The 16,306-nt window shown below is 41.9% G+C and overlaps 1 protein-coding gene across 1 annotated transcript in view; it reads right to left on the reverse strand.

Moving 5' to 3' along the window:
• Positions 1-16,306, reverse strand: part of SLC12A1 (solute carrier family 12 member 1) — a 199,763-nt gene that overhangs the window by 153,094 nt on the left and 30,363 nt on the right. Inside the window, exons 5-6 of the mRNA XM_073618670.1 lie at positions 6,412-6,551; positions 2,880-2,990 (exon numbers count right to left, since the gene is read on the reverse strand). Of these exons, the coding sequence (XP_073474771.1) occupies positions 2,880-2,990; positions 6,412-6,551 (251 nt within the window). The remainder of the gene's footprint in view (positions 1-2,879; positions 2,991-6,411; positions 6,552-16,306) is intronic.

Below are 16,306 nucleotides of genomic sequence, written 5' to 3' on the forward strand. Positions count from 1 at the left end.
CTATTGGGTTATTGTTTGCCTGCAGCTTGTGGGCCCTGAAAAAAAAGTTGCTTCTTTCACCACTTTCCAAGAAACTCCAAGTGGTTAAAGGGTTATTTAAGATCTTTATTTACATATTAACAGTGTAATTCAAAAGATTTTGGAGAAACTGTCCACATTTTGACATACCACCCTAAATAGTAAGGAGAACTTAGAAAAATATAATAAAGCAAATGTTACTGTAAAAATAAAAACTTAGCCCACCTTTAAGACTGATTCACACCTATGCATTTTGGTGCTTTTTGCAGATTTGCACTACAGTCCATTTAACATGGTTTCCTAGGGAACACATTCTGTAGTGCAAATCTGCAAAGTGCAAAAAGCATTAAAAATGCATAGGTGTGAATCAGGCCTAAAAGTGGACAGTGTCAGTCAGTAGAGCAGTGGATGGTGCCAGTAGAGCAGTGGATAAAGTCAATCAGTAGAGCAGTGGACAGTGTGAGTCAAAGGGCAGTGGATGGTTTTAGTAGTTTTTTTTTATTATAGTTACTTTATATCAGTGGTTCTCAACTCCTGTCCTCAGGACCCACCAACAGGCCAGATTTTAAGTATTACCTTGGGGGAGATGCAGACTAGAATACTGCAATCACTGAGCAGCAAGTGATACCACCTGTGATGTATTTCAGTTATCTTGCAAACCTGGCCTGTTAGTGGGTCCTGAGGACAGGAGTTGAGAACCACTGCTTTATATATATTTTTTTGTAATTTTTTTTTATTTCTACAATTTTATTTTTTATTATTTATTACATTTTTATAGCAGTTCGGCCAGCAGAGGTGAGTAACCCAGACAGGAGGGGCAGCATATACTTGAGCCAATCCCCTCCATTTTTCTTCTGCAGCCACTGAATGCAGGTGGGAGGGAGAGCAGGAGACACAGGCTTTCAGCAGATGCAGGAGGAAAAATGGAGGGGATTGGTTCCTGTATATGCTGCTGCTCCTATCCAGGTGTAAAACAGGGAGGCCGCATGGGCCCATTGGGGCATGGGGCTGGGTTGTAACTGTGACCCCTGCGACCCTTATAGCTATGCCAGTGGCACTTACTTTCCTATTCTCCACCTGTGCTCTTATTTATTACTTGTTGCTGGAGGTACATGCTTTTCACATCCTGAAATATTTAAACATTTCTTTGCTGTCTGGCAGGCTTGGTGCTGCCCTAGTAATCATTCTTCTTTTATTGATTCCTAACTTAAAATTGTCTGTTGCAAGTTTCATTCTTTCTGACTGGTTTGCATTTGTGACAGGTGTCCAGGAAATTGGCACTAAGCAAAAATATCTGCTCCAGGGACTATGTAATACATTAAAAATGTCAATTAAAAAAAGGAGAAGACTAGAGTTGTTACTAATTGGAACCAATCAGGTTTCACCGTTTATTATTGGGAAACATTAAACAATTCTGATTGGTTGCTGTACCATTGTGTGCTAGTTTTCTTCTGTTCAGTTTTAAAGGATCAGCCCTTTGGCTTCCTATGACATTAGGTTATGGATTTAAAGTGTATCTAAAGTGCAAACATTTTTTTGGTATAAAGGAGGGTTTAGAATGGGTTCTGGTAACATGTCAATAGCGACATACCTGTTGACAATGGCCATGTTGGGGCATGAAAGGTTTTGAAAGAATTTACTGGGCCCTGGTTTCACCAAGGTTGAGACCACTGCCCTAGGCACACTTGAATATGGATAGCCCTCAATATTAATATTTAATCATTAGATAAACATTAAAACCAGAATGTACAGTTAAAAATGTCTGAATGTCACATGAGCTGCAGAGAGTCTTGGCAATCTCAGAAGTCCCTCCCACTTCCAATCTCCTGATGTTTTTACCCAAAAGTATCCAAAAATGACCAGAAATTTTAACTCTTTCTGCTTTATTGTGGTTTCCTTATATGCAGCTGCCCTGTGAAGTGTCCCACTTGTGCGATCTTGAAAAACATGTGTCTAAGAGTTCTGCTAATGCACACAAGACTGTATAACTGATGTCAGCATGACCATCTACTCAAAAAGTATCAATGGCTCATCCACATGACAATCACCAACATTATTGTTCAACACATTCACTCAGCCTTAAATTTTGCTAATATCTCAATTTCCTCTTTTAACATATAATTATTCTTTCAATAAAATGTTTAATATTTTAAGGCAGGAAATGTCTTAATATTTCCACTTTGAACTAGGTGAATCTTATAACTTGCAGTGATTTTGAAGAGTTGCACTACTCTTTCATCTACATCGACACTCCCTGCAGATTTGCTGAAAGTTTACTGACAGTATACTGAAAATTCACTTAATCCTTTCATTTTCCTTTTGCTGCCATTGCTCTATGCAATATTTGCCTGTGCCCAGCAAATGGGTGCGAAAGGGGATAGATTTGTCCATCTTTTGTAAATAGACTTCCTAGTTTCATGCCTTTGCTATGCTAATATTTTAGTGTTTTAGGATCTATTGCATTCTGAATTGGCACTATGTACCCATTACATTGGAGTAAAACCAACATATACAGTAAAGAGTTATAGTTGCTCCAGTAATTATTCATGTTCTACTTTATTTTTTATATGATGCAATTTATATGATGCAATATAGTTGGGGTCAATAAATAAAAAAATAATGCAAACATGGAGTCACATACACCTGGAAATGTAATTTGGAGCCATTTAGGCTCGGTTCACACAGGGGCGACTTGTCAGGCGCCTCGGAAGTCGTTTGACGGTCGCCTCGCTGAGGCGACCTGCAAGTCGTGCCGCCCCTGTGTGAACCGGCACTTAGTGTAATGGAGGGTATTATATGAAATGTAACTTTATAAAAACTGATGGAGTATCAGTAAACAGTCTTACAGTACAATAACTTACCTTTGCTTCCCACTCCATGCCAGCCACAGAGATGCCAAGCAATAGGACAACTGTTATTGCGCCCACAATCCGGATGTCATTTATTTCATCTATCATAATTGCATTATTGTCCTAAAGAGTAATGAAAGAAAAATAAATTGTACAGCAGCACGTGTGCAAATCATTCATGTGAGAAGCACACTGACAGTGAATCAGCATGCTTCAGACACAGTAAAGAATTATTAATATCACTGACGAATATATACCGGTATAGATATATATAAATATATATATATATATATATATATATATATATATATATATATATATATATATATATATATATATAAAATTCAAAATTTATAACAATGTAAATGTACTTGTAAAAAGGTAACTGTGTTTTAGAAGTGTAGTTATTTTTTAATAAGGTGTCAAAAAGACATTTTCCCCAGGTCTGCCATGACAGATGGTCCATCATATGACGGGAACATGATGGAGCTTAATTATAAGTCTAGAAGGGAGCACACGTATTAATCTCTCTGCTTGAAGGTCAGGAGGTCTCTTGTTTTAAAGGAGTTCCAGTTTAAGAGATCTGTTTGAAATATCCCTGGCAAAAGTATAAGTAAAACATTTAACCCTAGTCTGTCATAAATCTACAAAAAGTGCTAACAGCCCTGATATTCTCTCAAAATATATATATATATCACGACTACTTCTATAAAGAGTATATTATTTGACATACATATAAAAGCTTTTCAGCAAAATGTTAAACTGATTAGTATAGCAATATATAAAGGGCTTTAGCTATCTTCAATCCAATAAATAAATGAACAGAAGGCAAACATAATGTTAATGTGTAGCACCCTCCTAGTTAGGTTGCTAGGATGTTAGGCACATTTAGTTCTTTTTGGCTCCATTGTAATCAATGGAACAGCTGATGTTTGCTTTTGGCTGTTCTGGATCTCACAGGCTGAAATTTGATTGCTCTCCCCTGCTTTCTTGAGGCTTCTGGAATATAGAAGGTTGGGCAAGGCAAATGGGCAGCCTGAATATTTATTGTGCTTCAGTCAATCCCTGGGAAGGAGGGCCCAGTAGGTGGTTGGAAAGCACATTAATAGTCTGAGGCCTACAGCAGTGGGAGTTCTCATTCTACTGGATGAGTTCCAAGCCTAAGGGACTCTGTCCCTTAGGGTAGACTGCTGGAGTTTTCTGTATGTTCATTAAAGTCCCAGCTGTGGCAAAGATGGAGGGGGAGGCTACTTCTAAAGATCCTTTTCTGGAGCTAATCAAAGGATTTCACATAAGGACCTGGTCTGGAGAACTCAATAAAGAGTGCCCTGGGGAAAGTTGGAAAGGGTTTGGTTGTCCCAGGGCATTGTGATCATTAACCTCTCCCTCACTGAAGAGTGTCCAGTGGATACTGAAAGGGGGGTCAGTGATCCTGTGACATTGTGAGTACCGACCTGAGCTCAGGGTCCTGGTGACTGTGTGGTGTTTCCTTTGGGTGGAAGAGCCAGTGGCAGCTCTGACAGAGATAGTTTTTGAAAGGGCTCAGTTCTGCCATCTATACTTGTTCCTGCATAGAGACTGTTCAGAGAGGCTTATCAAAATGGAGTGTCCTCCTGCAAATATTCAGTAAATTTGGAGTATCCTATATCACCCTTCACCCCATCCAAGTTCTACAGCAATAAAAATCCTAAAAAGACATCCCCTAGACTGACTACTGAGCCAGAGTGAGTGAACTGTTGCTGTGTGCCTGGCTGCCTCTGCACTATTCTTGGGAAAGAACCAGTTAGGCTACAGCAGCTTCTATGGGGTAGCACTACAAATCTATCAAAAAAACACATATCGCTTTAAACCAAATCTTTAAATCCTAAATTTACGGAAAATGTGCGCTGGTGCCAGATGTAATAGAGGAAATCTGAAGCACTGCTCTGCTTCCATATCCCACATCTGTAATCTTCAATTACTGCAGGGGTTAATGGCAGTGCTGGACCTGTGACATGCACTCATTAACAGTTCCAACTATGCCTGTCTTTTGAGCCCCCCTTCTCCATTCATCGAAGCTATACTATAGCTTCTGTGAATGAATGAATGAATGAGTGAATGAATAAGTGACTTGTATAGCGCTAGCTATGCGAACTGAATTGCCTCAGGGCGCTTTTGCCGCCGGTGTCCATCTGCGGTAGAGCGCGGTCCTTTGCCCTATGGCAGGGGTGTCCAACTCAATTTCATTGATTGTCCTCAAAAGGGCCGGTTGTATCTGTAAGATTAGATGTCCAGCGCATCCCTTCCCCTTACATTAGATGTCAAGAGTCACCCCACCATCAGAAGTTGAGTTCCCTACTCTTCCTAACATCACAATGCACCCCCTTTCCTTATGCTGCTGCTGGGAAGAAGCTGGATGCATTGCTTGACAGCAGAAAGTAGGGGTCTGGAGGAGGACCAGAGGAGGGCTGGAGCTCTCCTGCATCTGCAGGAGAGGTGCGGGGGCCACATGAAATGGCCTGGAGGGCCGGATTCGGCCCGCGGGCCTTGTGTTTGACAACTGTGCCCTATGGGGTACCGTCACGCTCACAATGAATGAAAAGGACTTTATAAATGGAGGAGAGGCAGATGAATGAAAGGTCCGCCTCTTTCATTCATAGATTGCTTTTCATTGTTTGAAGCTATAGTACAGCTTCTATGAATAGAGGAGGGGGACAGGAAAGGTGGGCATAGTCGGCACTCTTGATGAGTGTATAAGGCAGGTCCCTCGGCTTCATTGACCACAACAGCACTGGGAGATTACCACTGCAGAGGTAGAGTGGGATCAGAAAACAGAAGATTTCAATGAAAGCAGCATCCAGCAGCACACATGAAACATCACATTGACTGTCACTTGTGATCATTTTTTAAAAACATGTTTTGACGAAACTTAGGCTTTATTATTGTAAAAGTTACTAAGGTTTCTAAATGTTCCTAAGGTCCACAATAATGGGCGGATGACTCTAAACTTCAGGGAAGAAAGTCTGCTGAGTTAAAAACATATGCCATCAGTATTTTTTTCTAATATGTCAGTAATCTCAGACTGTCATTGGCAGGTAAAAAAAAACAAAAACAAAATGTGAACAAAACTGTAAAAATTTACTGAAAATGGCTAAATTAGCTGATGTGAAACAGAATAATATGTTTAAAGTAGGTAATTTTGCTAATTTTATTATTATTTTATTTATTTATTTATTGTAGTCAATGGTTGATTAGCAATTATCGCAATCAACCATTTGATGCTATATTATAAGGAGATCTATTTATGAAGAAAACAACAAATTAAATCTGAAGCATCCTGGAAAGAAAGTTGGAATACAGCAGCTCCTTTCAACGTCATTGTAAAATGGGACACAAAATAAGGAACATCTACACGGAGTGACTTTGAGGAAAATGTTAGAGAAAAAAACAGCCATAAAACTATACACTTGAGTTGTTTATTACCCTCTAGGAAGATTAACAGCCTCAGAGAGTCTATTCAAACATCTTCATAGATATTACATTTCATTTTTTAATTAATACTCACTTTTAAAATCTCCACAACAGTTTCTGAAAATCCGACCACGTACATAGCTACAGCCACAGCGTTGGCGAAGGCAAAAATAAGTCCTATGGATCCACCAAACTCTGGCCCTAGACTTCTTGATATAAGGTAATACGCCCCACCTAAAGAACATAACAAAGGCTAAAAGCTAAAAACATTGCAGTGGTTAGGGGCAGCGTTAGGGGATAGTCTACCAGAACTGCCAAGTTCCCTAAGCAGATCGCAGATGGATGGGTTACAGTGTGTATTATTTAACCTGGGGCACAGACAAGAAAAAAGCCAATAATATGACATCCATGGCCTATACGCATAAAGCAGAATGTAAATGAGGGCAGAAATGGAAAGTTTGCTACTCATTATGAAAAAGCATCAGGTTTTTTCTATATTTGCAATAATTTAAGTTAATTATTCATGTGCATGGCCAGATCTGTATGAATTATATATTCATCTTCTAGTTAGTGTTGGGAATATATAAAGTGATGATCAGACCACATACACAAACATATGAAGCCATACTACAAATGTCATTTTCTATCCCAAACTGGCATTTCTGTTCAGTACATGGAAGGGTGGCTTGGATATGGGAATCTTAAAGTACACACTTTCTGTTACGAATGGTGTGCACATAAAAGACCAAGGACATCCAAGGGAGCATGCTATGACATTACTTATCAGTGTTGAAACAGAAGCAGCACAGAACAAGTTAGGCATTAGAGGTGTATCTTGTAGCCAGTTTGTTATATTTTTCTTTTATTGATTCTGTTAAGCATTAACTCATTGAAGACATTATTGGTGACAGCTCTGTGAAGGGAGGAAAAAAAAGGTCTGTTTATTGAACTTGGGAACTTGAGGGACCTATTCCCTTTTGCTGCGCCCCATTATTCAGTTTTATATCTAAAACCATTTCGATTTAGTCATTTTCACAATGCAGAAATTTGAAATTAGCAAAATTAGTCAGAAGTTATTAGACATGAATAATTCAAAGAATATTCCAAGACATGCAGTAGCATCGAGATGTGAGAAATTAAGGGAAATGAATTCTGAATCTTAAAAATTTAGGTCTGAATATCTAAGAAAAAGATTTGGAAGTAGGCTTACCTTATCTCAGATGGTTTCTAATGCAGAACTTATTGATATATATATATATATATATATACATATATATACAGTATACCAGTAATAATATATATATATATATATATATATATATATATATATATATATATATATATATATATATACATTTTATGATAGAACTCTCCTGGATCTGTGATTCTGCCTTGTTCCACTGACTCATTCTTACTTACCTTCTTAATTTACTTACCTTCTGCCACCAGCCAGGTTAGAGATATCATACTGCAGTTATCTTAAAAACTAGCTTGCCTTCTAGCATGCGGACTAAACTACTGTCAGTCAAAGGAAATTCTACCATTAAAATGACAGCAATGGTTGCATCTTAAAGGGTTCGTTCCACCTTACCGAAAACCTACCTATGCAGATAAGGAGTGTCTGTTGATAAAAACAAACTGTGCAGCTCCAAGTAAAGTTGAATAATGCCCTTACAAGAGGTGTAAGCCAATTATGTATCTCATGAAGCCTGACTGGAAAACTCCTTGGACATTACTTAGGTAAATAAATGGCCTGCATATATAGTAAGGGCCTTATTCAACTTTTTTCAAAGCTGCACAGTTTGTTTTTAACTATAGACGTCCCTTATCGGTATAGGCAGCTTTTTGATAAAGGTGAACTATGCCTTTAAACATCTAGACAAGCATTGTGGGAGTAAGTAAGGGCACAACAAGTGTAGTGGTTGCCAATAGAAAAGCCTCCTTATCCTACCTTGTCTGTCCTTCTACCCCCACCATTCAAACATGGATGTGTTTAGGAGAGTATTGGAAAGGGGTAATATTATGATGTTGAGAACCAGAGCTACACCAGGCCTCACAAAGAAATTATTTAACGTATATGATGCTTCAAAGATCACTGTAATTTCTATATGACTATAACCCTGCAATAGTCATGATCTAGTTGTAAAACTGTAAATATAAATAGGTACCATAAGATTAAGGTGATCTGTTTTCCACTGCATGGCAGGTACCAACCAAGCATGGTGTTTACATCCTTCAGCCTCGGGATCCAGTCAGTAATAGGAAACAACACAGAATTGGTGATAAAGATAAAGAAAAAATGCCTGTGTCAGCCTGGTTTTTAATGAGTGTTGGCCAGCCTAATACAGATCCTCTCCTCCATATTCTTTTTCTAGAGCAGCCTTTTTCAACCAGGGTGCCCAGCCACCCTGGGGTGCCTTGATGTTTCTTCAGGGGTGCCTTGGCAAAATGCCTAGAAATTCCCAAAAATTGAATACAAGTCAGCAGGTGGATGAAGCCTGCCTTTTAGTTTCCCAAAGACACATGTTTTTTTTGTGCACCATTACAACCTTCTAGCTGCCAGTGTTCAAACAACCAATGATTTCATCGGCTGATAAGGAGGACATCAGGCCCCTGCACAGCATTCTTGTTTGCCTCTTCCCAGATTTGCTGTATTTTTCTTTGAAAGAACAAAGGACCTCCAACGTTGGGTGTTCTATGTGTGTGGATGTTGCTGCATTATATAAAACTATTGGTTTCGTTGTTTACATTTTAGAATGGGGTTCTTTGAGATTGTGCACAACTTTAAAGGGTTCCGTGACTAAAAAAAGGTTGTTCTAGAGTATGCATCTATCCATTGCTTTCACTAAAGCTAAAAAATTACAGAATTTTGTTTGAAAATGTTTCTTTTAAGAACATTCGTTCAATTTTGTAATCATTAGTAGGTCAAATTAGACCGTTTATTTTTGACCACAGAGGTCAGAAAATTCAAAGGAACGGTATGGCAATTTTTTTCTCGAATGAATGAATTTTTAATAGTACTGTATATGTGGTTTTCCTTTGGGAAATTGCATTCATTACAAGACTGAATGTTAAAGGCAAACAAAATTTTGAATATAATAGGTGGTCTTGTGAACAACTAGAATACAATCTGATTAATATATGCAAACAGCAAATAACACACTCCCAATATAAATGTGCAAACAAAATCACAACAAATAATGCTGCGCCAGTGATAATAAATGTAACCAACCACTTAGTGTATCAATTTTCCTGTGCAAATATGAGTGCCAAACTTATGTCAGCATTCATATTTGCACAGGAAAATTGATACACTAAGTGGTCTTTATTATCACTAGCGCAGCATTATTTGTTTTGAGAAACAAAATGTTGCAGTACTTTCAAACGACGTTTGTCTGGTCCTTGAATGTACACAGAATTTTTGTACAAACGTTCATTTGAAAATCTACTAGTGTATAATAGCCAGCTTTACTGCATACAAAGACAGGAGACTGTAACCACCGCACCCCCCTTACTGGTAGAGTAGTGGAAAACAAATGAGCTTTCACAACTGGGTACCCATTTATATTTATTATTCTTGTGCTCAGGTTATGCCTATTAAAAGTATGAAGTCTTGTTGAAAGCACTGTTACTGTTTATTTTTCATTTTACAGGCACCTGTGCTTATTTATTCATGTTCACTGGTAGTCAAGTAGGTATAATTCTAATTTCAGTGAACTATCATATCATTAGTCTACTATTTTGCAACAATGACCCGGTCACACTGGTAGAAGCTCCATATAAAGATGATAAAAATTGATCAAGTCAAGCAAATGAAAGCAGCAGACGTTTGTATGCTTCTGGGCTTTATATATACCAATAGGTATAGACCATATATTGCTATGCTGTAAAATGTACCATTTTGATACTTTAATAAAGGTTAGACATGTGCAATTTGCTTCAGTCCGAATACAAATTCAGCCAAATTTTTGGTTACATCCGAATCTCCGAATGAAATAGTAATGAATAGTAACAAACTTCTTTGAAATCTTTTAAAATTTGTTTCGTTAATTCGTTGTCTAACAAATTCCAACTTTTCAGAACAATCAGAATTTTGACCGGTCGAAAAACGATCGACTGACTTAAATTCTGTGTGAAGAAATAGCTGGTTGTTAAGCAACGGGCTGGGAAACTGGCTGCCCGCGTCCTTAACAACCATGAGTCATCATCTGTCTGCGGGCTTCCCCACCGACAGATGAATGTAAAGATGAAGAATGCTGACATTGCCCGGCAATAGAAAAAGGTTAAAAAAAACGGTGTAGGGCCCCCCCCCCCAGTCCATAGATTTTTAAAAAAATGCTGTAGGGTCCCCCCAAAATTCATACAAACCCTTGTACAAGCATACAGCCTGGCAGGTCAGGAAAAGGGGGGGGGGGCGAGTGAGCGACACCTCCTGAACCATACCAGGGCACATGCCCTCAATCTGGGGGGGTGGGTGCTTTGGGGCAGGGGGGGACCCCCCACCCCAAAGCACCTTGGGGACAAGGGCCTCTTCCCGACAACCAGGGCCGTCTTTAGCGCAGGGCAAACGGGGCACTTGCCCTGGGCCCAATCTTTGTTGGGGGGCCCGCGCTAGCCGTGAATTGGGGCCCCGATGACAGCTTTGCAGAGTGCGCAGAGGACACGGGAGGATGTATTCCGTGCTAACCAGCTGAGAGGGGGTGGGGCCGGGAGCTCCACTGACGCTCTGACCCCGCCTACGTGACGGCTTGTAGTGAGAGCCAGTGATCGGAGTGGGAGTGTCATTGGAGCTCCCGGCCCCGCCTCCTCTATACTGGCTGGTGAATACAGAGGTCCGGGGGCGGGGCCGAGAGCTCCAATGACACTCCCACTCCAATCACTGGCTCTCACTACAGACGCTCTATTCCGAGTACACAGGCTGCACGTGGGCGGGGTCAGAGCGTCAGTGGAGCTCCCAGCCCCGCCCCTCTCAGCTGACTAGCGCGGGAATACATCCTCCTGTATCCTCTGTGCGCTCTGCAAAGCTGTCATCGGGGCCCCAATTCATAGGTGATGCAGCCCCCAACACAAAGCATCAGTGGAACTGTTGTAGTGAGAGCAGAGAGTGGAAGCCCCGCCCACACACCTGAATGTATGTAGTGAGTTTGGCTGGCCAGGTATGTCTTTACACCCATAAAATGCCTGACTGCTGAAACCCTGAGCTGTGTTATTCAACTGTAAAGCTGTGCATTGCTGAAAGTTCTTTGACCATCTCCTGTATAATGTCTGCAGTCTCTGATTGTCTCCTGCAGTATGTCCGCAGTCTCTGATTGTCTCCTGCAGTATGTCCGCAGTCTCTGGTAATCTCCTGCAGTATGTCCGCAGTCTCTGGTAATCTCCTGCAGTATGTCCACAGTCTCTGATTGTCTCCTGCAGTATGTCCACAGTCTCTGATTGTCTCCTGCAGTATGTCCGCAGTCTCTGGTAATCTCCTGCAGTATGTCCACAGTCTCTGATTGTCTCCTGCAGTATGTCCGCAGTCTCTGGTAATCTCCTGCAGTATGTCCACAGTCTCTGATTGTCTCCTGCAGTATGTCCGCAGTCTCTGGTAATCTCCTGCAGTATGTCCACAGTCTCTGATTGTCTCCTGCAGTATGTCCGCAGTCTCTGGTAATCTCCTGCAGTATGTCCACAGTCTCTGATTGTCTCCTGCACTATGTCCGCAGTCTCTGGTAATCTCCTGCAGTATGTCCACAGTCTCTGATTGTCTCCTGCAGTATGTCCGCAGTCTCTGATTGTCTCCTGCAGTATGTCCGCAGTCTCTGGTAATCTCCTGCAGTATGTCCGCAGTCTCTGGTAATCTCCTGCAGTATGTCCGCAGTCTCTGATTGTCTCCTGCAGTATGTCCGCAGTCTCTGATTGTCTCCTGCAGTATGTCCGCAGTTTCTGATTGTCTCCTGCAGTATGTCTGCAGTCTTTAATTGTCTCCTGCAGTATGTCCGCAGTCTCTGGTAATCTCCTGCAGTATGTCCGCAGGCTCTGGTAATCTCCTGCAGTATGTCCGCAGTCTCTGGTAATCTCCTGCAGTATGTTCGCAGTCTCTGATTGTCTCCTGCAGTATGTCCGCAGTCTCTGGTAATCTCCTGCAGTATGTCCGCAGTCTCTGATTGTCTCCTGCAGTATGTCCGCAGTCTCTGATTGTCTCCTGCAGTATGTCCGCAGTCTCTGATTGTCTCCTGCAGTATGTCCGCAGTCTCTGATTGTCTCCTGTAGTATGTCCGCAGTCTCTGGTAATCTCCTGCAGTATGTCCGCAGTCTCTGGTAATCTCCTGCAGTATGTTTGCAGTCTCTGATTGTCTCCTGCAGTATGTCCACAGTCTCTGATTGTCTCCTTCAGTATGTCCGCAGTCTCTGATTGTCTCCTGCAGTATGTCCACAGTCTCTGATTGTCTCCTGCAGTATGTCCGCAGTATCTGGTAATCTCCTGCAGTATGTCCGCAGTCTCTGGTAATCTCCTGCAGTAAGTCCGCAGTCTCTGATTGTCTCCTGCAGTATGTCCACAGTCTCTGATTGTCTCCTGCAGTATGTCCGCAGTATCTGGTAATCTCCTGCAGTATGTCCACAGTCTCTGATTGTCTCCTGCAGTATGTCCGCAGTATCTGGTAATCTCCTGCAGTATGTCCGCAGTCTCTGGTAATCTCCTGCAGTAAGTCCGCAGTCTCTGGTAATCTCCTGCAGTATGTCCGCAGTCTCTGATTGTCTCCTGCAGTATGTCCGCAGTATCTGGTAATCTCCTGCAGTAAGTCCGCAGTCTCTGGTAATCTCCTGCAGTATGTCCGCAGTCTCTGATTGTCTCCTGCAGTATGTCCACAGTCTCTGATTGTCTCCTGCAGTATGTCTGCACTCTCTGACACTCTCCTGTAATATGTGTATTAATGTGCCTTTACTTGCTCAATTATTTGGGATTGCTCCACTGCTCAGTGAGAGGTAATGATGTGCATTAACCTCTAGCAACCAATCAGCGAACAGTAGTGATCTGCTTTAATCTCTAGCAACCAATCAGTAAGTGATAATGATGTACTGTAACCCCTAGCAACCAAGTGAGGGCTAATAATGTACATCAACCTCTAGCAACCAATCGGCAAGCAGAAATTATGTGTTGTAACCTCTAGAAACCAGCCAGTGAGCAGTAAGGATAGGCTGTAACCTCTGGCAAACAATTGCAATTGCTGCGTGATCTGCTGCAGTAAACTGATTTTGAGTCTACCTGCTATTTTTTGTATGTCTCAGAATGGAGGGGTGGGGCCCCAAGAAAATGTTTGCCCAGGGCCCAATCAAAATTAAAGACGGCCCTGCCGACAACCCTGGGCTGTGATTGTAAGGGTCTGCTGGCAGGGGGCTTATCAGAATCTTGAAGCCTCCTTTCTTGAACTTGAAGAATCTTGAAGGCCCAGATCCCGTACCCCTACCCATTCCACCGTACCCCTACCCATTCATGTCAGCAAAGTGAAAACCACAAGAAACTAATTTTGACAAGTCCTTTATTAAAAAAATAAATAAATAGTGTCCCTCGATCTAGATCCATCATTAATCACGATGCCCCTCCCCAACCCGAAAAATAGAAAAAATTACAAAAAACGTTCCGCCTCCTGGGAGGCCTCATGCTGTCTACCCACTCTGCGCTTTGACAGTTCTTATATAGGCAAGGGGCAGGGCCACCTGGTTATGTCACCCGTGGCACTGCCCCCTTATGATGTCACGTGACATCATGTGACGTCAGAAGGGGCGGTGCCACCGGGTGACATAGCCGGGTGGCCCCGCTCCTAGCCTATAAAAGAACTGTCAAAGCGAAGAGCGGGCAGACGCCGGGTAGCCTCTTATGCCCCGTACACACGGTCGGATTTTCCGATGGAAAATGTGTGATAGGACCTTGTTGTCGGAAATTCCGACCGTGTGTAGGCTCCATCACACATTTTCCATCGGATTTTCCGACACACAAAGTTTGAGAGCAGGATATAAAATTTTCCGACAACAAAATCCGTTGTCGGAAATTCCGATCGTGTGTACACAAATCCGACGCACAAAGTGCCACGCATGCTCAGAATAAATAAAGAGATGAAAGCTATTGGCCACTGCCCCGTTTATAGTCCCGACGTACGTGTTTTACGTCACCGCGTTTAGAACGATCGGATTTTCCAACAACTTTGTGTGACTGTGTGTATGCAAGACAAGTTTGAGCCAACATCCGTCGGAAAAAATCCTAGGATTTTGTTGTCGGAATGTCCGAACAAAGTCCGACCGTGTGTACGGGGCATTAGAAGGAGGAGCGTTTTTTGCATTTTGTCAGGACTGGCAGGCGTTGTGATTGACGATGGATATACATCGAGGGACACTATTTATTTATTTTCTTAACCACTTCAGCCCCGGGAGGATTTGTCCCCTTCCCGACTAGGCTATTTTTTGGGATACAGCACTGCGTCGCTTTAACTGACAATTGTGCGGTTGTGTGACGTTGTACCCAAACAAAATGTATGTCCTTTTTTCCCCCCAAATAGAGGTTTCTTTTGCTGGTATTTAATCACCTCTGCAATTTTTATTTTTCTGTGCTATAAACAAAAAAAAGCGACAATTTAGAAAAAACACAATATTTTGTACTTTGTGCTATAATAAATATCCCAAAAAAATAAAAAATAAAAATATGTCTTTATCAGTTTAGGCCAATATCTATTCTTCTACATATTTTTGGTAAAAAAAACCCCGCAATAAACGTATATTGATTGGTTTGTGCAAAAGTTATAGCGTCTACAAAATAAGGGATAGATTTATGGCATTTCTATTATTATTATTTTTTTTTTTACTAGCAATGGCGGTGATTTTTATTTGGACTGAGACATTGCGACGGACAAATCGGACACTTTTGACACTTTTTTGGAACCATTGACATTTATACAGCAATCAGGGCTATAAATAGCCACTGATTACAGTATAAATGTCACTGGCAGGGAAGGGGTTAACAGTAGGGGGTGATCAAGGAATGTGGCTGACTAGAGGAGGAGAGGGATTGTTGTTCCTACTTGGAACAACAATCTCTCTCCTCTCCCCTGACAGAACCGGGATTTGTGTGTTTACACACACAGATCCCGGTTCTCACTCTGTCATGAGCGATCATGGGTGCCCGGCATTTATTGTGGCTGCCCAGCAGTCATTGCGGCTGATGGGCATTCGCATCGGCTCCAGAGATGCACTGCAGGCGTGCCTGCTACAGCGTCTTAAAGAGTCGATGTACAGCTACAACGGCTCGCGCAGAGTGGCGGCTGGTCGGGAAGGGTTAATAAAGGACTCGTAAAAAACTGTTTTCTTGTGGTTTTTACTTTTTTTGACACTTTTTTGGTGAACGGGGGCTTCCAAGTTCCAATAAGCCCCCCTACCCTCAGCCCCCGACAACCACAGCCCAGGGTTGTCGGGAAGAGGCCCTTGTCTCCATGGGGACAAGATGCTTTGGGGTGGGGGGCACAGAGCGCAAAGCACCCATCCCCCATGTTGAGAGCATGTGGCCTGGTGTGGTTCAGGAGGGGAGGCGCTCACTCGTCCCCCTCTTTTTCGCGACCGGCCAGGCTTCATGCTCAGATAAGGGTCTGTGTAGATTTTGGGGGACCCTACGCCCTTTTTTTTTTTCATATTGCCCTGGAGTTCCCCTCAAAATCCATCCCAGACCTGAAGGGCCTGGTATGGACTGAGAGGGGGGACCCCACGCCGTTTTTGTTTAACATTTTTCTATTGCCAGGCAATGCTGGCATTCTTTATCATTACATTCATCTGCCAGTAAGGAAGCTCGCTGACAGATGATGGTTGTTAAAGGAGAAGTATGGGTTTTGGGTTTTTTCCCCTATTATATTTACCTAGCTGTTCATTAAATAAACTGAACACCTTACATTTTTAATGTGATGACTTTAGTTGCAAGTAAAAGAAGATTGAATTTGTTCTGATATAAATAATGGGTACAGGAGATA

The sequence above is a fragment of the Aquarana catesbeiana genome, linkage group LG03 (assembly GCF_042186555.1).
Source record: "Aquarana catesbeiana isolate 2022-GZ linkage group LG03, ASM4218655v1, whole genome shotgun sequence".
Classification (NCBI taxonomy): Eukaryota; Metazoa; Chordata; class Amphibia; order Anura; family Ranidae; genus Aquarana; species Aquarana catesbeiana.